Source organism: Thrips palmi, unplaced genomic scaffold (assembly GCF_012932325.1).
Source record: "Thrips palmi isolate BJ-2018 unplaced genomic scaffold, TpBJ-2018v1 HiC_scaffold_12, whole genome shotgun sequence".
In the NCBI taxonomy this organism is placed as follows: domain Eukaryota; kingdom Metazoa; phylum Arthropoda; class Insecta; order Thysanoptera; family Thripidae; genus Thrips; species Thrips palmi.
The window spans coordinates 11,661,242-11,686,167 of NW_023144623.1; the positions used below are offsets into that span (position 1 = coordinate 11,661,242).

The window sequence follows — 24,926 nt, forward strand, 5'->3', positions numbered from 1 at the left end:
GAGAGAGAGAGAGAGAGAGAGGAGAGAGAGAGAGAGAGAGAGAGAGAGCGTCGCGGTCGATTCGCGTGACTCGAAAGGACCACGGTCTCACTTTAATGAGGATGAGAATGAGAAGGGGTGGAGTCAAAAGACGCTGCTTCCTCCTCCTCCTGCTCTCCGTCTCTCTCGCACCCCTACGGGGCGTCGCGTGAGTGCGACAGAGACGGAACGACACTCTTCGCGGTGTAGCGGCCGACGGCAGCCATGCTGTGGTTATTTCTCAACTTGCCTCTTTGTCCAGGGTCTCCGGGCGTCTCCGTGCCGTCTCCGCGCCGTCTCCGCCACGGCAGGGGAAACAGATTCTCGAGATCATTACTTTCGGAGCCGGAAAAAGAAGACGAGAACGAAAACGAGAGGCGGAGGAGCGGCGTCTTAATGATACTTGAGTTGTACGATTTCGCCGGGGGCGGCCGGGGGGCGGCGGGGGGCAGAAGACGGGGCGGGTGTGATTTCGGACGCTCCATTTCGGGAGACAATGCTCGCGAACTGCTCGGCTCACTCTGTGGAGAGTGGCCTCTGATTAGACAAGTCCCCCGGAATTTTAATAAATAACAATTGAAGGGTCTGCCGCCGTTTAATGCGGCTCTAATTGAGCGGACCCTTGCCGCAGCGCGCCTGCGGGTTCAAATCCCGACGAATGCCCTTTTTTTCGCGGCGTGCCCTGATAAAGGCTGCAACGACGCGGACTTGGGTGGACTTTAGGATATATCCTTGCACTGGATCGCCTGATGCACTCGGCGAACCGGGGGGCTGGGCGGCCTTATAGCTTCGGCTGTAACGACAACTCACGATAAGGGTTTATTGTTAATAAACACGCTCACCTCGTTCCTCCCTTCCTCCCCCCCCCCCCCCGCCGAGATCGCTGCTCTGCATGGCAATTCACGGAGGCTTGTCGCGAGCCCGCTGCAGCGCGCCGAGAGAGCGCCCCCGCAGCCCCCGCAGCGTGCAGCTGCATTTTATCGACTGGATACACGCTCGCAGCCTTGCAGCGTTCCAGCCGAGGCGGGATTTGGTTTGTGTTCGGCGCTTGCAACACGGCGGCGGCGTCGTTTGAGGCGGACGTGCAGAAAGCCTGCGCCCGCCGGCCCGGAAGTTTAGGGTCCACATACTTTATTTTTTGACTCGTCGAAAATTGCACGGTAAAAACGGAACCTGGTTTTCCCAGGAACTGCCTGGAAATCGCCTATGTCTCCACCATAGGCTTCCTGGAAAAAACCAGGTTCCGTTTTTACCGTGTGGACTTGGGTCGGTTACTCCAAAATTCACGTTCTTTTTCGTTCATTTATTTTGGCGTGTGTGTTCGTGAAAACCCCTGGACTTTCCGACAGAGAGGGAAATTGGCCCCGAGGCTTGCTGGATGAGTGGGAAGGTTGACAGGCGGGAAGGACAGGAAGAATGGAGGCAAATCGGAATGAGGGCTCGATGAGTGAGAGTGTGGCTCGCGACCGCGCGCGGCCCGTGAGTCCGCGACGGCACACCGGGTGGACGACGCGCGGGCGAACAGGCCTCCAATGTAAAACAAACAGAGGCCTGGAGAACAAAGGGGCCCCGCGGGGTGACTGACTCGATCGCAGGCCCAGCCCAGGCCCTCGCGGTGGGGCCTTCCACGGGGCCGCGCCAGGTGTACTTGCAGCCTGGCCTAGCCCGGCCGGGCCCCGGCAAAGGAGTTCAATGCGCCCTGCAAATACGACCCAAGCAAAATTAATTAAATTTGCGATAAGTTTGACCCGGGGGCGGCCGGGCCGGGGATGGCGGGGGCCGTGCCTCCCCTAGTCGTTTTATTGGCTGCCCTCCTGGACCGGTTGAAATTGGCCTGCAGGTGATAAGCTTCACAGGGTGAAATCAGCCCACTCCCTGCCTTGGCGTGCCTTGGCCTTGCACAGCCGGGTGAGGCTCGTTCCTTACTTAAACGCTCACCTACTATATATCCTGCTGTCGCCGGCAGCTCTCTCTCTCTCTCTCTCTCCTCTCTCTCTCTCTCTCTCTCTCTCTCTCTCTCTCCCTCCCCGACGCACAGCTCGCGTTCTCTCTTTAATTCTTGATCCTCACCCCGTCGACTCGCTTCGCGAAGGAACGTCGAGTCGCTCTGTCTCTCTCGCACTCGTGGGGCACCCCCCAGCGGTGCGAGAGAGACAGCGTGACGAGACAGACGGCTCCTCGGAGGCGGTCTGCAGGAAAGCTGCACGCTTTAATTAATCAATGACGAGTGCTGCCAACTTCTCGACCAATGGAGTCGAGCATAAATTGGTGCCGCCGAGATGTTTTGGCCGGAAAGTTGGCAACCACTCCGTTAATTCCTACTTCCTCCTTGCAGCGATGCGCGTGTAAATGTGGGGCAGCCAGATAGAGGCGCGCTGGCTTATTAACGCCTGACCTGTGTGTCGTATTTCTACTGCTTTATCTGGAGGCCCCACCCTGCCACTGTCGCCCCGCCTCTCTCTCTCTCTCTCTCTCTCTCTCTCTCTCTCTCTCTCTCTCTCTCTCTCTCTCTCTCTCGCACCCCTACGGGCCCGCCCGTCGGTGCGAGAGAGACAGAGCGAGAGTTCGGAATCGGACCGCTGCCCTGCCCTATATCTGCCTGGCCCGACCCATTCGTTGCTGCTCCCGAAGGACCTGCTGGTGGTGCTTCACCGCCGCCCTCCTCTCCCCCCCCCCTCCGCTGCCGACTGCGCGGACCCTTATAACACCCTCGAGCTTTGATGAGATGCAAAAGGACAATGGGCTTCGTGTCGCCGGGGAGGACATTAGTTCGAACCTTGTTTTGTTTTTCAGAGGTGTCGACAGTGGAATGCATTTGAGGCACGACTGAAGAGAGAGAGAGAGACAGAGAGACAGAGAGAGACAGAGAGGTGCAAGGGTGCGAGTCGGAATTAAGGGGTGCGAAGGCGGCAGGTGAGGAATGTCTCTGCCGGAAGTAAAATATTCAGCGGATCCGAAGGGTTGCGGTGGAGGCCGTGGAGTCCCCCGCCGAGAGATCCCCGCCGTCGCCCTGTCCCTCTCTAAAGTGCCGGCAGAAATGTGGCCCCGGCGATGCATGGGAACAATGGGGCTCGGGAATGGCGGGTGCGTGAGAGAGAGAGAGAGAGAGAGAGAGAGAGAGAGAGAGAGAGAGAGAGAGAGAGAGAGAGAGAGAGAGAGAGGAGGAGACGGGGGGGGGGAGAGGGGGAAGCCGATGATCTAGGAGAAAACACATTACAGCCTCGTTTCACGAACAATAAATTCTTTAGATGGCTCTCGTCTCGTGACGCAGAAAAAAGCGAGAGGGAGAAGGGGAGAGAGAGAGAGAGAGAGAGAGGGAAGGAAGGAGCTCTCGAGGCGTCGGCCTCATTGTTGAGGCTCGCATTGAGTTATCATTCGGCCACTGCATTGGCATCGGCACACGTTGGCTCCGCACGCTCTGGCGGCCTAACGCGGTGGGTGGACTCGCCGCGAGCAAAGTTTATTTATTGCAGCCCGTACTTCAATTACACAGAGTCAACAAGGGCGGCGGCGGGGAGGGTGTGTCGGGCGGAGGGGTGACGCGCGGCCGTGTAGCAGTGTAACAAAAGGTGGAGATGTTTGCCTGTTTGCCCCCGCGTGGCCGCGGGCCGCCAGGGGCCGCCGGGGGCTTAAACACTGATTCATTGCCCACAGATCCCGGTTTCTAACGACTAGTTGATTTTTGGATTCCAGGATGCTCACGTCACGTTTACTCTTTACCAAAGTCCACCCGCGCAAAATCCATGCCAGTTGCAAAAAAAAGGGGGTTGACGTTAGTCACCCTGGTCGCAAGTGCGTTCAGAAGCGTGATGCTTTGTCGGGCTCCAAGATTAGTGTGTTGCATGAAGAAGTATCCCGGAAGCGAGACTGCCCCCTGCCCCGTTTTCGCCGGCTGCCATCACGCCCCTGGGAGGGATATTAAAAAGTAGAAAGCTACTTGAAAAGTGGCGGTGTAAACCGCGCGCACTTTTCCTTATCACGAGTGCTCGCTGCGCGGTGCGGCGCGGTGCGGTGTGACCCGAAATTACCGCCCGGCTGCTTCATTGCTTGAGGCTGCCCCTCGCTGCTTCTCGCTGCGCTGCCCGCCCCGTGGTAATGGGTCGCTTTGTCCACGCTGTCCACCCTGTCAGGGCCGGGGCAGCCGTGGCAGCCGGGACGCCGCGCTGCGGCGGGGCCAAAGTTTTGTAATCAGCAGCGGGGAGCCGGCCGGGATCAGCCACTTCAAAACGAGCGAGCCACGCGTCGAGCGGTCCGCCACGCCAGCCGCCGGGCAGGGACCCGGAAACCGAGAAGACGCGTGGAGGGACTCCTATACTAGCGCACAGTGGGTCAGAAGGGAGGCGGCCAAAACTCCAGACGCGTTTTGAGCTCCAGAGTCGCTGGAGAGGACTCGAACCAAACGTGTGACCCCACCAATGGATTCCTCGTTCGGAGAGCAATCCATTGGTGGGGTCACACGTTCTGTTCGAGTCCCATTTAGTGGCTCTGGAGCTCAAAACCCGTCTGGAATTTTGACCACCTCCACAGGTCTTCTGGCCTACGTGCATTTAACAAACGACACGGGGGAAGGCTATTCGCGTTGGCTGCTGCTCTGCTTTTTTTCTGCTCCGTACTCAAAATTGGGCCGTTGCTCTCTCTGTCACCTATCCTCCCTGTCTTCCCCGATGGGATGGGGTTGGTTAGCCGGCCGGGCCCAGGGCAGCCCAGTGCCAGCGCCGTGCGTCCACGCAGCGGCGCGCAACCACCCGCCCTCCCCTCCTGCTGCTTCACTTTGAATCAGATCGCTGTCCGTCCGGCCCACTGGTGCTCGCTGGTCCGGCCGTGCTCGCTCCCCGCGGCCGGCTCGGCTCGAATTTGTGTCCGCCGGCTTTTATGGCGGGCATTTGTCATGCCGAGCAAACGCGAAAGGGGGAAAGAGCGGTTGACAACATGATATAAAATAGGCGGAGGTGACGGGATGGCGCTTGCTTTATTGGAAAGGCCGGCCGACGCAAAATAGCCGTGACAGCGCCCCTTTGACGCGAGGGCCGCGGGCTAATGCGAGGCCCGCTGGCGGAAAGAAGACCCGGTTCGAGTTTCGAGTGTGCCGGAAGTGCTCGAATCGAACGTGTGACCCCACCAATGGATTCCTCGTTCAGAGAGCAATTCATTGGTGGGGTCACACGTTCGGTTCGAGTCCCATCTAGCGACTCTGGAGCTCAAAACGCGTCCGGGATTTCGACCGCCTCCACCAGCTCACTGAGCAGCGCTTCGCGAGCGAGTTGGGGCTGCAGTGTAGCCGCTGGCAGGAAGGCCCCGGGCTGCCCGAGGAATTGTTTAGGGCGGCCCTGCCTGGCCCTGCTGGTTCGAGGTGTTTACCAGCTGGACAAGCCGGCCTGGCCTGGCCGGCCCAGCCCGGGGGAAATAAAATTACAAGCCGGTGGGAAGATTTAAAGGCCCTCGTATGTGTCTGTTTGCCGACCAAGGTGTTCCAGCCCCTGTCGGGGGCGGCGGGGGCGGCAGGGCGCTCTCCGTTCCGCGTCGTGCCCGTAATGGGCGGCGCGCTGGGGGCGGCGCGCTGGGGGCGGCGCACTGGGGGCGGCGCAGGGAGGGCTGCTGCCTTTTAACGGCATGTGTCGCAGTGCTAATTTAACGGCATGACTGGAATTGTCGGCTCATGTCAAACCAACACTGCAAGCCGCAGCACCAGCAGCAGTGCCAACCTCAACGCGGTTCGCCTGTTTTCAGCACGCACACTGCCAAACAGTGAACTGAAGAAATTCGACTGAAAAGCGTTCGCTGAACAGGACTCGAACCGAGCGTGTGACCCCACCAATGGATCCCTCGTTCGGAGAGCAATCCATTGGTGGGGTCACAGGTTCGGTTCGAGTCCCGTTTAGCGACTCTGGAGCTCAAAACGCGTCCGGGATTTCGACCGCCTCCCTTCTGGCCCACTGTGGGAGTGGGGCTGGCGCTGTCCTCGTCAACCCCCCCCCGGAAAAGACGGAAGGAAAGAAAAAGGAAAAGGAAGCCAGCGGGCCGAGGGCGATGCAGTCCGCCTGCAGAAGGCTCCCTGCCGCGGATATCGACTTGTCCCGGCTTTGAATTTTAATCCGAGGCTTCCGCTCATTACACCGCGAAACACCGCCGCCTTCTTTGAGAGCGCAGAGCAGCCGGAGGGTAACCGTCGAGCGAACCCTCTCCTCTGCGCCGGCCAAGCTCGCACTTGTGCGACCAAACTTTCGCCGTTCGGAGCAACTTCTAAAACGGAGAGGCGTTTCTTTTTCGCCCCTTTCCGTGGGATTTGCCGTACCTGCCTCGGGCTGGCGCTGGGCTGGCCGGCTTGGCTCGGGGCCTTTTGCAGTGCAGCCACGCCTCGCCACTGGATGCACCGTGGTGCGTGCGGCCGGCCCCAGCCACGTCCCTGGCCCGCCACTGCTGCAGGTCGGCCTAAAAGCTCGGAAGCCGCTTTACAGCCAAGGAAAAGTGGCGCCGGAAACGTCGGGAGGAGGAGGGGGGAGCCGGGAAGGAAGGCACTGTCTACACGCGCATTAGCGGCGCCACGACCAAAATAATGTTGACTTTTCTCTTCATCGGCGGCTCGCCAAGCGTCCAACTCTTGGATTCGGCAGGCGCGCAGTGGGCCAGAAGACCGGTGGAGGCGATCAAAGTCCCGGACGCGTTTTGAGCTCCAGAGTCGCCTAATAGGACTCAAACGGAACGTGTGAACCCACCAATGGATTGCTCTCCGAACGAGGAATCCATTAGTAGGGCCACACGTTCGGTTCAAGTCCTGTTTAGCGACTCTCGAGCCCAAAGCGCGTCCGGGATTTTGATCGCCTCCGCCGTGTTGACCGCCATGTTGTGTACGCGTCGTCTGTCCTTTTTTAACGCGCGCGTTGATGCTCTGTGTTCGCAGGTGAGTCTGGCGCGGACCGCAACCCAGTTAGCGCGCACTCTGTGTCGCGCCCCGGTGCGAGGCTAGGGTCCGTGCCGCGCCGGCGGCTTGACCGCAACAACATTTCGCTTTGGAAAAGGTTTGAATGCAAAGCGGCTCTCTGGCCCGGGGCGGGGCGGTGCGGGGCGGTGCGGGGCGGGGCGGAGTGGCCGGGGCGGGGGTGCTGGGGAGAGGCCGTCGATGGAGTGGGTGGGGTTCAGGCTAATTAGAAACGGGATAGAAAAAAAAGGAAACGTACAGGGAAAAAAAAGAAAAGAGAAATGGAAACCGACTTGCCGCCCCGTGCCGCGCACCCGGTGTGCAGGGGGAGGGGCACCATGATTTTTACATGATAATTAATTTTGCGGCACGGCCATACAGTGTAGATTGGACGAGGTCCGATTTAAAGAAATTGGTTTCTTTTTTTCTTTTTTGCGCGCGCTTAGCTGGCCGCTTGGCCGCGCGCGCCAGCCATGGAGCCCGCTTTTAGCCTGGTCTGTGAGTGGAACGGGTGGAGGGGAGGGGAGGGGAGGGGGTTACAGGTAGGGGTAGCGCGCCGTGCCGGAGCGGCAGCGCTCGTTGGAATCCATTTAAAAAGTCAGAGCCACTCGTGTGTTCCTGTGTATCCTCTCTCCCCGCGTGCTACACGATTAACAAAATCATTTGTAATGTCTGTTGATTGTTCAAACCGATTCAAACGTCACTGGGATGCGTGCTTCTCATATGAGTATACGGGACGGGCTGGCAGTCCTTCGGAAAATTACCAGAATGTTTCTCTGACTGAAACTGATTTTGTGTGTTGCTTCGGTGTTCTTTTAGCGGTGTAGCCACGCACTCCACGTGCCGTGTAGAGTGCACCGAAACGCAAAAAGGCCACTGCAGAGGAGGGTGGGGGTTGGTGATGAGGCGCGGAGGGGGATGGCTGAGAAGGACTCTGTAAGGGGCGAGGGGTTGCAACAGGTCGTCGCTTGGCGCTGCGGGGCGCTGCGGGGCGCCGTGGGGCGCGGGGGCCCCAGATAGTGTGCAGCCGTCTGGATCGGGGGGCCGCGGGGGCCGCGGGGCGGTATCCGAGCGGGGCCCCACCCGGCCGGGCCTTGGCGGGCCTTGGCGCCGGAATTAGGAAAAAAGGGGATTAGCACGTACTGCGCCCCGCCCCGCCCCGCTCCCGTTTGCCGCTGTAGCGTCGCCGGAAATGGCTTGCCCAATGTGCGGTCCAAACGCAATCAAAGTAAATATCGCGGCGCCGTGACGTGACGGCGCGACGCGGCGCGACGCGGCGGCGGAACCATCGGGATTCAAGTCAGGTTCAAGCGCCGCGCTCGGAAACGCGGATTTGCTTTTACAAGTCCGCCGGCCGTCGCCGCGGAAGGAAAGCGCGTTTCCGCTTTCAAGTCAAAGGCGCGGCCCCCGCAGCCCCGCGGCCCCCGCAGCCACTCCAGCCGGATTGGGGCGAGGCACATTAAAAGGGGTAGTCGAACACCGACTTCCCGACCACCACTGGCGGCGCGTTCGACGATTTCCACGGTCTTCTCACTCAATTGAACCAATCGCGATGCAGCAGTGATGGATTGGCCTTCAAAATATGAGTCTGTTGGTAGTCGGTTTCATGTTTGAAAAAAAATGCCAAATTACACCGCGTCTGCCCTAACGGGCTCCAGGCTTACCGGTGCGAAAGGTGTAAAGCCCACCCCAAGGCCATTCCGCTACACTGCAGGCTGATTTCGAAAGTCGTTTTAGTCGTTCTGTCTCTCTCGCTCCTGCACGGCACGCCCCATGAGTGCGAGAGAGCAGCGCGGCCGAAACGACTCTCGGAATCCGTCTGCTGTAGAGCTATTCGCGGCCTTGCACTACTTGTCACGGCGTCAGAGCCCCACACAAATCAAAGTGCGTTACGCTCCCTTTTGCATTGCAGGGCCGTCTCGGTAAATCTCGCCTAATCCGCAACATTACCGTACATCAATTAGGGCTGCTTGGCGGGGCGGGGCGGGGTGGGGCGGGGCGGGGCGGGGCGGGGCGGGGCGGCCCCCTTGGGGGTCCCCGAGGACGCCGCCCGCCCGCACGGACCCTCCACGGACACCTTTGGACATGATTTGCGAGCGGACTGCAGTCAGTTGTTCCACCCTCCTCGTCGAAACGTTGGACGTGTTGGCCTCACTCGGCGGCCCCCTCGCCCCCTGCCCCCACCCCTTGCCCCCACCACCATGCGGCCCGCGCCAGTAAAGTTTTACAACCGCGGGGTCCACTATAGCGGCGACGCAGCATCCAGCCAGCCAGGCAGCCGGGATGGTCCGGGATGGGGGGTGGCAGCCTCGACGGGCGGGGGCACGCTGCTTGAATACCTGCCTCCGGCTACCTCTGGAGTGGCTCGCCCCCGCCGGCCCCGCGTCCCCGAGTCGCTAGGCGCTCTTCCGGCCAGCGACACGATTCGGCATTTGAAATGGAAATGTTATACAGTGCAGCAGCGGCAGCAGCACGCGGCCGCCGGCCTCGCGTGCACTAATAAAACGGTATTATACGGCGCAGTATGTATTGTAACGAACAACGACACACGTGTGTGTGTGTGTGTGTGTGTGTGTGTGTGTGTGTGTGTGTGTGTTTATGCGTGTGCCGTTTCCGTGCGGGGAGCTTTTCGGCGCAGTCGCGGCTGACTGGGCCATCATTCCGGACGCCAGAGTGCGCGCCGAGAGCGTGGCCGAGGCCGTGGACCCTGGACGCCGAGGCCCTGGACGCCGAGGCCGAGGCCGTGGCCGAGCCCCGGCGTCGTCACCACGGCATTATGCAGATTGCCGGCGGAATAAATCTGGGCGAGGCCGCACTTACGCCTCTCTCGATCTCAGATTTAGGCCCAACGGGCCCAAACGGCAGCAGCTGTGGAGAAAGATGTGCGCAGTTACGGGCGGGGCGGCGGGGGCCGCGGGGGCGGGGAAATGGCCTGGCCGGAACGGCGCGGCGGGAAAAATCCCGCGGCGGGGAAAATCCTCCGCCGGGGCGGGGCTTCGAACCCGGGACCGGGACCGGCCGCGGGGTTGCTGTCGGTGACCCTCCGCAAAGCGACGCAACCAGTCCCTCGACGACCGACGTTCGGCGGGCCACGCGGCCACGGGATCAAAATAACGCACCGCTTGTCGCAATACGACGCGCTCGGCTCTGTCAAGGCGCGGACTCGGTCCCCTCGAGGCAGAGCTGCTGCTAAAGCCCGTAAAACTACGTCTCTCTGATTAGCGGAGTGGAGGGGGTAGGGGGGGGGAGTTTAGCACTCCGGCCGCTTAAATTTACCTGCAGCTGAAATTGGATTGGAGCCGGGGACGCCGTCGCCTCGCTCTGCCTCGCTCTCGCGCCTCCAAACTAATCAATGACACTTGTCAGGCCCGCCCCGCCCCGCTCCGCTCGCTGCAGAGCTGCCGCTTGTTAATTCCAGTTGACGGAGCGCAGTGCCTCGCCGAAGAATATCTCCCCATCTGCATTCACAGTGTCCGTATCGCGAGGACCCCGTCCAGGACCCGTCCGGGACCCGTCCGGTGCGCCGCCGTCCCCGGTGGTGGTAATTGGAACTAATTCAGGACGGCGTCGGCTCCAGCCGCGCGACCTTGGAGCGAACCCTGGCGGCCTGGCGCGCGCCTATTGGGTGTCGTCTTGCCCAAAGGCCGCCAGCGCCGGCGGCGGCGGCCGGGCGAGCCGAGCAGCAGCTTTTCCATTTTTCGGCGCCGAAATGCGAAATGGCAGTGTGGTGGAGGGGTGGGGCGCGCCTGCCGCCGCCCTTAAGACCACCGTCGGTGCGCCGCGAAATTAATTTTTCCTGACCCCCGTCCTCCCCCTCCCCTCTTCATCACGAGCGGGAAAGCACCTTTGCTTTAGCCGGGGGGCTGTCTAGGGGCAACAAGGGTTTTCCGATCGAAGGAGCGGACGAGGCGAAGAAACAGGTACACACTGCCAGCCCAGCGCCGCTACACAATGTCGACCGAGGCCTCACTACACAAGATTCCTCCGCGGTGGGACCGGACTTACGGTGGAGGAGAATCCTTTTGGATCGTGTTCTCTGTGGATAGGCTTGATTAAAAATGCCTGCGCGGCCGGGCCGGGCCGGGCCTGGCGGGGCCCAAAATAATCATTCTCGTGATGACGTACCACTGGCGGTGTCCTTGGAACTCCTTGTGCCGAAGCCTGCGGCCTGCGGGCTGGGATTGCTCATATCGCGCCAGAGTCCTTGCCGCGGGGCGGGGCGGGGCGGGGCGGGCGGGGCGGGGCGGGGCGGGGCGGGGGGCGCGGCGGGGCGCGGCGGGGCGGCTTGTTCGCACCCTCACACCCTCGGTGCTGTAGCTCTGCCCGGCTCTGCCCGGCTCTGCCTGGCGCGCGACGCTCCACAGCGCCCCACTGCGACGTCTGCTGCTTTGGTTTAGTGGAAATCTTTTGAACCCCTCGGCTTAGCCGCGCTGTGCCGCGCTGTGCTGTGCGCTCTCGACCTCGGCGAGTCATAACCCCGCGGGTGCCTCCTCCTCCCCGGCCTAGTTGGCGCCGCCGTGCCGCGACTCCCCCGGTGGTTAAATAATCCCAGCCGAAATTGAAAGGCCCAGCTTAAAAATCCACTCATGAAGTCGAGGTGGAAACAGCGCATTCCACCTAGAAAGTGGCGATTCCACCTTGAGAAGAAGGTAATTCCACGTGGATGACGCCTTTCCACGTGGGCTTTGTAGATTTCCGCCCCGACTTATCTGGGTGGAAAACGATCTGTTCCACCTTGACAAGGTTTCCATGTGGAAGTCGCAAATTTCCACCCCAGCTTTACTAGGTGGAAATAATTCTTCCACCTGGGCAAAATTTCCGAGTGGAAATTAGAATCTTCCACCTGGTATTGTTATTGCCCGTGCGTTGAAGTCTCCGAGCCATTTTCAGATTTCCTCAATAATATGTTAACCTTCATAGCTATCTTAAATCTATGAGCGGAAATGGGTGTAGCGTGAAAAGTTAGGGTGGAAGGATCACTGTCCTCTTGAGTGGCGACGTACCGAGGGCTGACTGATGGACTCAAACACATCTTTCATATTCCGCCTGGAATTTCATTCCACCCAAGTGGAATCCATGTTCCACCCAGGTGGAATCCACTGCAACGTGGAAAATACAATTTCCACCTGGGATGGAAGGACCACCTTGTAAAAGTAACCAATTATCACCTTGTAAACTGTTTCCACCCAGCCATTTCCACCTGACCCATTTCCACCTTACGTTTTCCACCTAGAAAGTAGCAAGTGGATTTTTAAGCTGGGGGCCGGGCCATGTATTCTCGTTACGTGTCGTCGGGCTGGGCCGCTGAGTTTGTTCTCTTTCCCTTTTCTTGTTGCGGCCGGCCCGCGGGAGCAGAGCTTAGCGGAGGAGGAGAAAAGGAAAGAAAAAGGACGCGCACGGTTAAAACGGTTCCTGGTTTTCCCAGGAACCCCCTGGAAATCTCCTAAGTCTTTAACATAGGCTTCCTGGGAAAACCAGGTACCGTTTTTACCGTGCGGGCGCCGGTATTCGAACCCGGGCCAGCAAGGAGCTGCACAGTGGACCAGAAGACCAATGGAAGCGGTCAAAATCCTAGACGCGTTTTGACCTCAAGAGTCGCTGAACATGACTCGAACGGAACGTGTGACTCCACCAACGGATTGCCCTTTGAACGAGGAATCCATTGGTGGGGTCACACATTCGGTTCGAGTCTTGTTCAGCGACTGTGGAGCTCGAAACGCGTCTAGAGTTTCGGCCGCCTCCACCGGTCTTCTGGCCCACTGTGGGCTGGCGGAGAACGAGGCTGTGCGTTGCGGCACGGAATCATCGTTACAGCCCTATCGCGGACCGCACGGCCTTTGGTTTGTGTGGTCCCGCGCGAAAATGGGCCGAACGAGATATCGATCCTCTTTTGTTTGGCCGCACGCGTTTCCCGTCTCCGTGTTTCGAATTAAAGCGGGCCGTATCCAAAATCCGTGCGCCTTTGCTTGTGTGTGTGTGTGTGTGTGTGTGTGAGAGAGTGTGTGTGTGCGGCCAGGTGCGCGAGTGGGTCGAAATGGGGCGGTTGCTTGCTGTCCGATTCCTGCGGACTCTCCAGTATGAGAAATTACTGCGGCACTTGCTGCTCTTATCCGCCCCTCCCCTCGGCCTCAGGAGCCTCGCGGCAGGAGCAGAGGACTGCGGAGGACACTTCGTTTCGTTTCCAGCCCCGTGCACACACTCAAGGGACGGAAAACGAAGGAGAAGAGTGAGCCGAGCCGAGTCCCGAGCTGCCCTTAGCTGCCCCGAGCCGAGACGACGACGACACTGCTAATTAATGTGTACACGTCTGTCGCGGAGCCAACCTGTGTGTGTGTGTGTATATGTGTGTAAGTTTGTTTTTGTGTGCGCGCGCGCTTGTTGGTGTGTGCGTGTGCGGGGGCGCGTTATAAATGACTGCAAGGTCACGCACAAGCACACATACGCCTCGGGCTCAAGGGCGCTCGGTCGCGCGTACACGCACACACACACACACACACACACACTCACACGCACCTGGTCCAAGGCTCGGGGTGTCGGGTCGACGCGTAATAAGCGAAGGTCTGTGAAGGACGGATACGAAATGATAATGGAAACCCCGGCGGCCGGATCACTCTGCGTGCCGGATGACGGCGGCAAAGGCGAGGCGGGCAGGCAGGGCTGGCAGGCAGGCAGGCAGGGCACACAAGTGCGGTGCGGGGGGGCTGATCTGGGTATGAATGATTATCAGGTAATGTTGGTGTAATCAAGGAGGGCGCCAACCCTTTCGCCTCTCTCTCTCTCTCTCTCTCTCTCTCTCTCTCTCTCTCTCCCTCTCTCTCCCTCTCTCTCTCTCTCTCTCCCTCACTCACACACGCACTGGGAGGGATCGCATAAATTACTCAGTGTCGGTGCGGTGCAGGCCGCGCGGGGCGTCATGTGCAGAGGGCTGCTGGAACTGGAAGGCCGGTCGGACGGCTGGAGCCTCGGCTGGAGCGGCGCACCACCTTGCACCGCCAACACACACACACTGCAAAAAAAAACTTTGAAAAAAAAATTGAACGCGGTCATGCCGAATACAACCTCTCTGCCATGAGCAGTGTGCTAGCCGCGTCCAACCAAACCGAAATCTGACATGTATTAAATTTGGTAATCTTGACATTGTAATGCCGAAACTAACCCCCCTCCACAACTCTCCAATTATCTTGACGCACACATGCTCGCGGCCTCGCACAGTAATGCCAAATCCACATTGCGCCACCCCTTCCCCCATCAGTCGGCTTACGCTGCGCTTTAACAAGCCCCGTAATCCCTGACCGGAGTTAATGAGCAAGCGGTCTTTGTCGGCCCGGTTTGCAAGGCAGCCTGTCTGTCATTAACGCTCCGATCGGCCGCCCTGTGTTCGCCGCCGTGTTTTTGTTGGGTCAAGGGAAAGTAGCCGCGGCAGAGCGTCATTAGTTTTTGTCGTAGACTGGCAGAATGGAACTTAGGGGTAATTTTCAAGGACGACGCACAGTGGGCCAGAAGATCGGTGAAGGCGGTCAAAATACCGGACGCGTTTTGAGCTCCAGAGTCGCCAAATGGGACTCCAACCGAACGTGTGACCCCACCAATGGATTGCTCTCCGAACGAGGAATCCATTGGTGGTCACACGTCCATCGATCTGAGTCCCATTCAGCGACTCTGGAGCTCAAAACGCGTCCGGGATCTTCTTTTTGCAGTGCGCCTGCTCGTCCGTATGCCCGGCTGTTTGCGGCTCGCGCGATGAGCGGTCATTTTCATTCAAATTCGGTGTTGTTTTTAATTTGTCTAATTCCGCGGCCACTCGGCGCCTCCTCCTCCTCCGGGTGTTTGCAATTCATCTCATCGCTGCCGCGCGCCGCGCTGCGGGCGGTTCGACTCCGGAGGAACCGTCTTTTCAAGACGAGCCGGACCGGCTCTTTTCCTGTTTCTTTCTTTTAAATTCTAAGTGTTTTATTTTTCCCTCGTGTTTCCCCTACCTTTTTTTTTCAAAGTGGCGCGTTCCCTGTGGGAGTCTGTTTCTTAATAGGGCGGTGGTGGCCAGTGCCGCCGTCCCCTGTCCCCAGGTGGCCCCGACCGCCTACCGCTCCGTGAGCGCGCAAGCTCGCGTCAAATTTCGCCCGACGAAAACTTTGCCCCCCCCCCGGCCGGGGTGAAAAAAATCTTTGCGGAAGTAAACGTTCCGCAAATCGGTTGGGGGAGGGGGCGCGGCCCTCGCCCCGCTAGGTGTCGACTTTCGCCGCTTCTTTGTTTGGGGACGTGTCGGGGAACCACACTGCCCTCTACGGAAACCCCACCCCCGAGTGGCCCTGCTCCGAAAAGCGGGCAAATCTCTTTCCCCAGCGTCGTGGCAGTTTGACGGCCGCGAGGGCGCACTGCGGTCGCCGCCGCCGCCGGGACTCGAACCCGAGACCTCCGGCCTGATTAGGCATGGGCAAGGGTGAAGGTCGACGCGCACGCGCGGCGCGGGCTTCGCGAAAACTTTTTTTGTTTATTTACTCTTGCCTTGCCCAAGAAAAAAGTAAGGAAAAGGCGTAGGTGCCTTTCGTGCACAGCGCTCGGCATGCGTGTCTTTCGTTGCTTTTTCATTTTCTTCGCGACAGTGCGTGCCAAAGACGGTGGCCCACACACACACACACATGCACACGCGCGCCGAGGCGTCGCGACGCTGAGGAAGACAAACTAAGGAGCGCCAGTGCGTTTGCTCGTTTCGCGGGCATCCGTTTGCGACCGTCCGTCCTTGTCGCACCCGCACGCATGCCGCCTTCTGTTTCTCTCTCTTTTCTTGTTTTTGTTTTTGGGTCGACGAAAGTCAAAGGGAGGGCGGCAAACAGCGCGTCAAAGACACAGTGGCGTCGGGAGGGGCGTGGCGGTGCGGCGGCGTGTCGGCGCGGACCGCCTCCTCCAAGTCCCCACCAGCGCGGCTCGCAGAGACGCAGGGGGCCTCGATGGACTGGAAACGGAGCGGACGGGGAGCGGAGTCAAAATGACAGGGATTGGTGCTGCGGAGCGTGCCGTGCCGTCGCGCTGTCTCTCTCGCACCCCTGCGGGCCCTGCGGGGCGGCCCGTGCGTGCGAGAGAGACGGAGAGAGCGCCGCGCGGGGTAGGCAGCAGGCCCGGACGCAGCGCGTGCCTGCACGTCGTGTTGCCTACCCCCGACTCCGCAGGCGCGCCGCCGTGGCCTCCGCACAGTGGGCCAGAAGCCGGTGGAGGCGGCCAAAACTCTAGACGCGTTTTGAGCTCCAGAGTCGCTAAATGGGACTCGAACCGAACGGGTGACCCCACCAATGGATTCCTCGCCCGGAGAGCAATCCATTGGTGGGGCCACACGCTCGGTTCGAGTCCCATTTAGCGACTCTGGAGCTCAAAACGCGTCTAGAGTTTTGGCCGCCTCCACCGGCTTCTGGCCCACTGTGCACCGGTCCGAACAGCAGACTGGCTCCGAGAGTCGTATTCGTCGCTCTGTCTCTCTCGCACTCATGGCGCGTTCCGTGCAGGTGCGAGAGAGACGGAGCGGCGAAAACGGCTCTCGGAATCAGTCTGCTGCAGGCGGCTTCGTCGAGGGGGGCTTATTTCGCGCAGGGCACGGTTTGTAATTAATTTTGGAAAAAATTAATGGGTGACCGTCCGGGTAATATCTTGTTATTACAAAGCCATTGTAAACACGTTTATGCCTGCGTTGTGCCGCGTGCCGTGTGTTTGCTTATCAGCGTGTGTGTGTGTGTGTGTGTGTGTGTTTGTGTGTGCGTGTACATATCCGCGCGCCACACGGTGGCCGGGGCCAGGTAGAGTCGCCCAACACAACGGTATCCCGAAATGTATCAGCCCGTTATCAGATTTATTATTTATATCCTTATTTACGCACGCAGTACAATAAATGGGTTTTGTGTGTGTGTGTGTGTGTGTGTGTGTTCGTTGGTGAATTCGGACCAGTGGGCCGCGGGGCCGCGGGGTTGGACGCGCAGGATAAGTGAGGCATTTATTCCGGCTCGCTTTGTCAGCGGTAATGGGTCCCGTGAAATGATTATTATAAACTCGGAGGATGTGTTTCGGGGAATGTGCACCGCGCTGCAGTGGCGGGCCGCGGTTCGAATCTCGCCCCGTGCGCACTGCACAGTGGGCCAGGAGACCGGTGAAGGCGGCCAAAACTAGACGCGTTTTGAGCTCCAGAGTCGCTGAATAGGACTCGAACCGAACGTTTGACTCCACCAATGGGTTGCTCTCCGAACGAGCGTGGAGCTCAAAATGTTGGCCGCCTGCGCCGGTATTCTAGCTTCTGCGCGCTGACAGGATTCAGATTCCCGTTTCTGCACCTGGAAAATCCAGGGGTTTCCAGGAGCTCCAGGCATAGCAGCGAGGGCCCCTGGATTGCGGCCTGAATCCAGGAGGCGCAGAAGGCGGCCTAAATTGCTGCACGTTTTTCATGCTAATCCGGAGGAATGTGCGCGCCCGCGACGATTTCGAGAAAATTGTCGTCACAACGCTGCGCGGTGATAATTATGCCCGGCGTGAGTGTGGGCGTCCCCGGCCTGATGACAGAGGGCCGCGTTGCCATGACGACGCGCTGACGGCCCAGGCAATATCGCGACGTCGCGACCCCGTGCTGAGGCCGTGCGGCGGGGCGCTTTGGCGGACCTCGACGGCGCGCATCCAGACGACCAGCAACAAGTACTACGCCGTCTCCGTGGCGCTCGTCGCGCGGGATGGCGCCAAGCACTGTCGCGGGAAAGGTGTCTCAGATAAAAGGAATCGACTCCGGTTTAGCATTCTGTCGTATTTCTGCGATTCTTTGTTTTCGGCGGTTCGGGTTCGCAGTGTGACTGCCGTTGCAGGGTTCCTGTACAGTGGCGCGGCCCGCAGCAGCGCGGTAACACTAGCGCGCCAAGTTCGAGGCCGCCCCCCGCCGCCCCCATCCGACGCGTCGAGTTGGAGCCGTACTGCGGCGGGGCCGCGGTTAGCGCCGCCGTACGAGAAATGGCAAAGACTGTTCGCCAAGGAGTCTCACTCCGCGCGGTGCTCTCGCTCTCTCTCGCACTCGCGGGGCGTACCGATGGCGTGCGAGAGAGACAGCGCCGTGCGGACGCAGCCCGCTGGGCATGCCGGGGCACTGCCAGGCCAGGGCACTGCGCGGCGAGATGAGCGCGCACATGTTTACACGGGGGAGGTGCAGCAGCGGCCGCAGCGCGGGCGGGGCGGGGCGGGGCGGGCGGGGCGGGGCGGGGCGGGGCGGGGCGGGGCGGGGCCGCGAGATTTCCCAAGGGGCGGCCCGACAGGCCAATGTGGCATTTGGCCTCGGGGGAGAGGGGAGGGAGGGGGAGGGGAAGGCGCAAAGATTTGCTAACTGTTCCACTCATGTCTTCGCCTCGGAGTGAGAGTGGAGGTGGGCGTCGATACCTTCCCCAGACAATGGCAGTGCGGCGCCAGTGCAGGCCGTCTCTCTCGCACTCGAGGGGCGGCAGGCAGGGGTGCGAGAGAGACAGGACGAGGCGCGTTACTCACTGCCCGTCTCATTCCCCGGTCCTCGTCCACACTTAGACCTCGGGGTGCTTTGAAGCGGGCAGGAGGGGCGAGGGGCGGTCAGAGAGGAGGCCTCACGCAGGAATTTAAAAGGGGAATGGAATAACTGTGGGGATTAGGGAAGCTCCGCGGAGGGGGGAGGGTGGCAGAGAATGAGCTACCATTGCAGTTCGCTTTCGCCACTCACTCCACCGGATACCAAAGAACACACACACACACACACACACACACACACACACACACAACAACGAACACCCATAACGTAAACGACTCGCCCAAAGAGTTTTCCACCCTGTTGTGTAATATGCGTGCTGTTTGTATTTTTATCAGTGCAGCAGCATCGCTGGGACGGCAATGCCCGGGCTGCATGCATGCATGTGTGGATAAACGGCGATAGGATCGCCACTGCTTTCACTCCGGTCTGGCTGCAGTGGCTGGTTGGCTGCCTGCCTGGCTGCCTGGCTGCCTGCCGCTGCTGCCTTGCTGCCTGCTGCTGCTGCCTGCCTGCTGCCTGCCTGTGCCTGCCTGCTGCCTGCCTGCTGCCTGCCTGGCTGCCCGCCTGCTGCCTGCCTGGCTGCCTGCCTGGCTGCCTGCTGGCTGCCTGCCTGGCCTGGCTGCTGCCTGGCTGCCTGCCTGGCTGCCTGCCTGGCTGCCTGCCTGCTGCTGCCTGCCTGCTGCTCTGCCTGGCTGCCTGCCTGGCTGCCTGCCTGCTGCCTGCCTGGCTGCCTGCCTGCTGCCTGCCTGCTGCCTGCCTGCTGCCTGCCTGGCTGCCTGCCTGGCCTGCCTGCCTGGCTGCCTGCTGCCTGCCTGCTGCCTGCTGGCCTGGCCTGCCTGGCTGCCTGCCTGGCTGCCTGCCTGGCTGGGGGTGCCTGGCTGCCTGCCCTGGCTGCCTGCCTGGCTGCCTGCCTGGCTGCCTGCCTGGCTGCCTGGCTGCCTGGCTGCCTGCCTGGCTGCCTGCCTGGCTGCCTGCCTGGCTGCCTGCCTGGCTGCCTGCCTGGCTGCCTGCCTGGCTGCCTGCCTGGCTGCCTGCCTGGCTGCCTGCCTGGCTGCCTGCCTGGCCGCGTTACACGTGAAACAGCACAGCATCCAATAAGTCGTCGGAAACATCAAAGCCGAAAGAAGGTCGCAGCTCCCAAGTCAACGGCGGACACTTTAAAAAAAAGTAAAATTGCAACCCCACCTTCTTTGGAGAGGATGGGAAAAAAAAGCCTCGCACCTAAATGAGTCAGTGTAATTTTTTTTTGCAAAGTATTTTTAAATGGGACGGCCTTTTTTTATTCCCTTCCGCTGACACGGTGGAATGTCCGACCGGTATAAATTATGTCCCCTAACGAACTTTGGGTCGGGGATCATACTTTGGGGCGTGTTTGCGGAGGGACACTGCGCGACGCGGGGACTTTAAGACTCTTTGCGCTGCCCGTCGGCCCGGCTGGCCCACCCGGCCCCACCGATCCGCCGCCGGCGTCTTGGAATAATTTGAAAAAGCTGCTTTTGTTCGGGTCGCCTCGGACCGGCGGGTCGCGAACCCCCGACCCCGCCCCCGCGGCGCAAAAGGGGAGCCTCATGTCGCAGCTTTGCTCCTTTGTTTTCACATTTAAAGACGATTTCCCGCACGGCTACGGGAAAAAAAGAAAAAAAGCCCTGTGTTCTACTGTTTCACCCCCTGCCTCACTGCCGCGCTGCCCCAGCGTACATAGCCCTCTAATTAATCTGAACCACCCCCTTGAATAATGTTGAAACTTCCCCCCTCCCTCCCCTCCCCCTGGCGGCGGGTCCACGGTGCGTCCTCTGAACCTGGCTGGCTGGCGGCCCCTGGGCCCGCTCGACACGGCACGGCCCGGACACCGCATCCCCTCCTAATGTGAACGAACGCAGGGCCCCCATTTCGCTCATCAATCTACGGGGAGGTCGACACTGCAAAAAAAAAAAAGGCTAAAAAAAGTGAAGGGCTAAATAAAATGAAACAGCATTTCTATTCATTAGGGAGCGAGGCTGAGAGTGCACGGGCAAACTCCATTGCGGGAAAAAGAGGACGCTTTTCCCTCCCCTGCCTGTCGCAATGCGTTTTTCATCGACCCTTTTTATTTTTATCTTTTTGGGCGTGCAAGCGGTTTCTCGGCCGAGCCTGACGGACAAGATGAGCGAGATTTGATTCGCGCCCCTCTCCTTTCGCAGCCGGGCGATGTCGCGGCCGGGCAAACAAATTAATTCCCACCTTCTTTTTGCTCGTCGCCTCATTTCCCAAACACCGGCCGGCCCGGCCTCGTCTTAAGTAAATAAACAAAACGCTTAAAATGAGTAATTAAAGCGGCGAGAGCGCGAAAGGCCTTCGCCTCGCCGCCACCGCGCGGACATCCAAATTGGAACTGCCGTCGCGGCCCTCTGTCTCCGTGTTTGGGAACTTTTTTGCAAAAGTCGTCTTACACTAAAAGTAAATTAAATTGAGGAGAGAAAAACATTAATAAAATTTGCGTTTATAAATGAACGGATCGTCCTGAATGTGCACCATAGTATAACACGTGGACAGAGCGGGGAATCGGCGAACTCCGTGTGTTTCTTTTCGTTTTATTAACTCTTACTTATTTCTGCCCTTCTGCTGGGTGTCTGTGAGTGTGGAGCTCTCCTTTGCACACTCTAAATGTTCTACAGTGAAGATTCTCCATATTATGTTGAAAATGTTCCATATTATGGTGGTGCAGCTGACTTCGTAACATACCATTGAGCATTCACTGTACCTTATAGAGATTTTGACGAATTTCGTTGGTAGAAAATCTCCACCATATTATGTTGGTGCAGCCTTTTACCGTAAGACATTTACTGTGCAGGCTATTCGGTTTCCGGGGATAATTTGACCCCGCCTCCCCCCGGAGGCGTCACGCTGTCGCGGAGTCACGCGCGGTCCCGGGTGGGCTGGCCGCCCTGCGTGACCCACTTGAGTGGTCGTATGATAAAACAACGTATCTTCAGAGGGAATCCCACGGTAGATGCACTGTTATGGACGAATGCGTGACTCTGCGTGGAGGAGTGGAAAAACGTTGTCGGATACAACGGCTTGTCGGTACTTGGCTCGTTGTGTGAGGGCTGGCTGGCCGGCCGACTGGCGGCCGAGGCTGGGCCAGGCAGCGCGCCAAGCCTTTCTCGAGGAGGGCGATGAGGCGTGTAAGACCCTTAGCGGTGGTTAGCGGGACGGCTTGTTGCGCAACGGTTGCTGGCGCGTGGAGGGGGCGGGGGCACGCTCAAGCGGGCCGCAAGACCAGTGGGGGCGGTCAAAACCCTGGACACGTTCTGAGCTCCAGAGTCGCTGAATTGGACTCAAAGGGAACGTGTGACCTCACCAATGGATTCCTCGTTCGGAGAGCAATCCATTGGTAAGGTCACACCTTCGGTCTGAGTCCCATCTCTAGAGCTCAAAACGCGTCTAAAGTTTTTGCCGCCTGCGCCGGTCCTCTGGCCCACTGTGGGACCAGCTCCGCCGTTTTTGCTGTACTTCAATGTAGTGTCTGGCGCTGGACTGACGCTGCAAGCGACACCCGTTTCAACCTCGGCGGCACTGTGTCGCGAACCAAGCAAGATGTCGATCGATTCGACACACGCCACTCCACCTCGCCTGGCCTTGCCTGGCCTTGCCTGGCGTGTCGATGGAGGTCTGCCGTGCTTCCGCGTGTTTGTCTTTGATGTTTGCCCTGTCGGCCCCAGGCTGCCAGGCAGGCTGCCATAGCCAGCCCCTAGGCGTCAGGCAAGGTACAAGTATTGTGCAGGATGACCCACATCCACCCCCTTGCCTTGCCTGGCCTTGCCTTGCCTGTATACAGTGTACCCGGGTCGGGTGACGATGGGCCGGCCGGGCCGCCTGCGCCAATGTTATCCTATTTCGACCGTGTTTTCTCTGTGTGCAGGCGAGTGTGCGAGCGCGCTGGGCATGGAGGCGGGCCATATCCCGGACCACGCCATCACCGCCTCCTCGTCGTACGAGGCCAAGTCCGTGGGCCCGCAGAACGCCAGGTGAGTAACGGGGGTTTTTAAGGCACGCTGGAGAAGCTGACTGGAAGCAGGCCGCTGGAGGCAGGCCGCTGGAGGCAGGCCGCTGGAGCTAGGCCGCTGGAGGCAGGCCGCTGGAGGCAGGCCGCTGGAGGCAGGCCGCTGGAGGTAGGCCGCTGGAGGCAGGCTCCTGGAACCAGGCCCCTGGAACCAAGCCGCTGGAGCTAGGCCGCTGGAGGTAGGCCGCTGGAGGCAGGCTCCTGGAACCAGGCCCCTGGAACCAGGCCGCTGGAGGCAGACCGGGATGGGACAAAGGACTGCGGTGCCAGTTTAATGACTCCCTCCTGTGTCACAGACTGGAGGCCCCAGCGGCCCGGCAGAGGGTCCGCGTCCCGGGCCGGCTTTGCTCTCAGGAAGGGGGCCCCGTTGTCAGAGGAAGGGATTTGGCGGGGCCTCGTGGGGCGGCGGGGGCACGGGGGCTGCCGAGGGGGCCTCGGGGAGGAAGAAGGGGGAGGCACAGGTGTCGCCGCGGCACATCATATTGGCGAGGTCCTTTCTGCGGACGCCCCGGGGTAACGAGCAGCGAGTCTGGGAAGAAGCTTGTGGACGCCACTTGGCGGACACACGCCAGGACCCAACACTGTGAAAAAAATTAAGAGAAATCGTGTTGAAAAAGTGACACTAATGAATGCCTTTGGACATTCCTGATGTTCGTAGGGTTTTCAAAGGATATGAAAATTCACTTCTGTTTCAAAATATTTTCATAGTTAGCCCCTGAAAGGATGCAGTCTCTTTGCCAGCGTTTCCGACAAAATCTGCGGATATTGTAAAGGGCCCCCGCCGCTCTGCCGCCGCAATATTTATTTTTCCCAGTGCCACTTGACTCCCCCCCCCCCCCTCCTCTGCGCCGTGTCGCACGTCGCAATAACAGTGTCTGTGTGCATAAGGCACGCGGCGGCGGGGCGAGCTGGGGCCCCGTAAGAGGCCTGGGGGCTTAGTCGCGCTGCAGGCATGCAGGGCCACGGCCTGGGGCAGTCTGAGGCCTCAGACCTCGGCCTCGGCGTGCGCCGTCGTGTGCACGCCCCCGAGCCCGAGAGGCCCGAGGCCACAATACAGCCTTTATGCCGCATTCTTTGCACTACCTAGTCAATTTCAAGCGAGGGTAAATAACCGGGGAGGCCTCCGGCGCACAGTGGTTCAGAAACAGAAAAAGCTGTGCAAAAGAGATTGGTTGCAGGCCGTATAAGATATTGGTGTGAAACCTTCATCCTGGGGGTTTTTGGGGTCGCCGAATTCATTCCTGAAGTTATTTTGAACCATTGACGTAACGCTTAGTCACTAGCGTTACTTTTTTTTTATTTTTTTTTATTTTTTTATTTTGGGGGGGGGGGGGGACTGTATGTGTACTGTACTTGTACATTTTCGGGGTCACTGAATCTATCCCTGATGTTACTTTGGACCATAGCCTAACGTTTAATTACTAGCGTTACTTAGTTTTAATTTCAGTTTTGAACGCTGTGTTTATTCCTTTGCTCCTACGTTTTTGGGGTCGCTGAATTTATTTTTGATTTTATTTCAAATCGTGGACGTGCCCCTTTCATACAGGTATAACGTGTATTTGTGCATCACCTTGTCTTTCATTTTTTTGGGAAAAAGGGTTTTAAAGATATTATTAAAAGAGACATCAGTTACTATTATCCATTTAATGTCGGCTATCGGCGCGTTTTGAGGCCGGATATGCAGGTATATGCAAAAACGGTGAAGTGCGCTCGAAAGCTGACATGATAAGCTTTAATATGAGCCCAAGATCTCCAGGTTCCAACAGGTTCCACAAAAGTTACAGGCAAATCTTTTTGAAAAGTTGTCGAAAAAACAGTGTTTGCTGCAAAGACAGGGGTAACGAGCAGCGAGTCTGGGAAGAAGCTTGTGGACGCCACTTGGCGGACACACGCCAGGACCCAACACTGCTAAAAAAATTAAGAGAAATCGTGTTGAAAAAGTGACACTAATGAATGCCTTTGGACATTCCTGATGTTCGTAGGTTTTCAAAGGATATGAAAATTCACTTCTGTTTCAAATATTTTCATAGTAGCCCCTGAAAGGATGCAGTCTCTTTGCCAGCGTTTCCGACAAAATCCTGGATATTGTAAAGGGCCCCCGCCGCTCTGCCGCCGCAATATTTATTTTTCCAGTGCCACTTGACTCCCCTCCCCCCCCCTCCTCTGCGCCGTGTCGCACGTCGCAATAACAGTGCTGTGTGCATAAGGCACGCGGCGGCGGGGCGAGCTGGGGCCCCGTAGAGGCCTGGGGCTTAGTCGCGCTGCAGGATGCAGGGCCACGGCCTTGGGCAGTCTGAGGCCTCAGACCTCGGCCTCGGCGTGCGCCGTCGTGTGCACGCCCCCGAGCCCGAGAGGCCCGAGGCCACAATACAGCCTTTATGCCGCATTCTTTGCACTACCTAGTCAATTTCAAGCGAGGGTAAATAACCGGGGAGGCCTCC

General features: G+C 59.1%; 1 protein-coding gene across 1 annotated transcript in view; it reads left to right on the forward strand.

Moving 5' to 3' along the window:
- The window catches only part of LOC117639868 (discoidin domain-containing receptor 2-like), a gene marked incomplete at its 5' end in the record, with an annotated part of 56,258 nt that overhangs the window by 4,998 nt on the left and 26,334 nt on the right, over positions 1–24,926 (forward strand). The window contains one exon of the mRNA XM_034375813.1: positions 22,345–22,450. Coding sequence (XP_034231704.1) covers positions 22,345–22,450 — 106 coding nt within the window. The remainder of the gene's footprint in view (positions 1–22,344; positions 22,451–24,926) is intronic.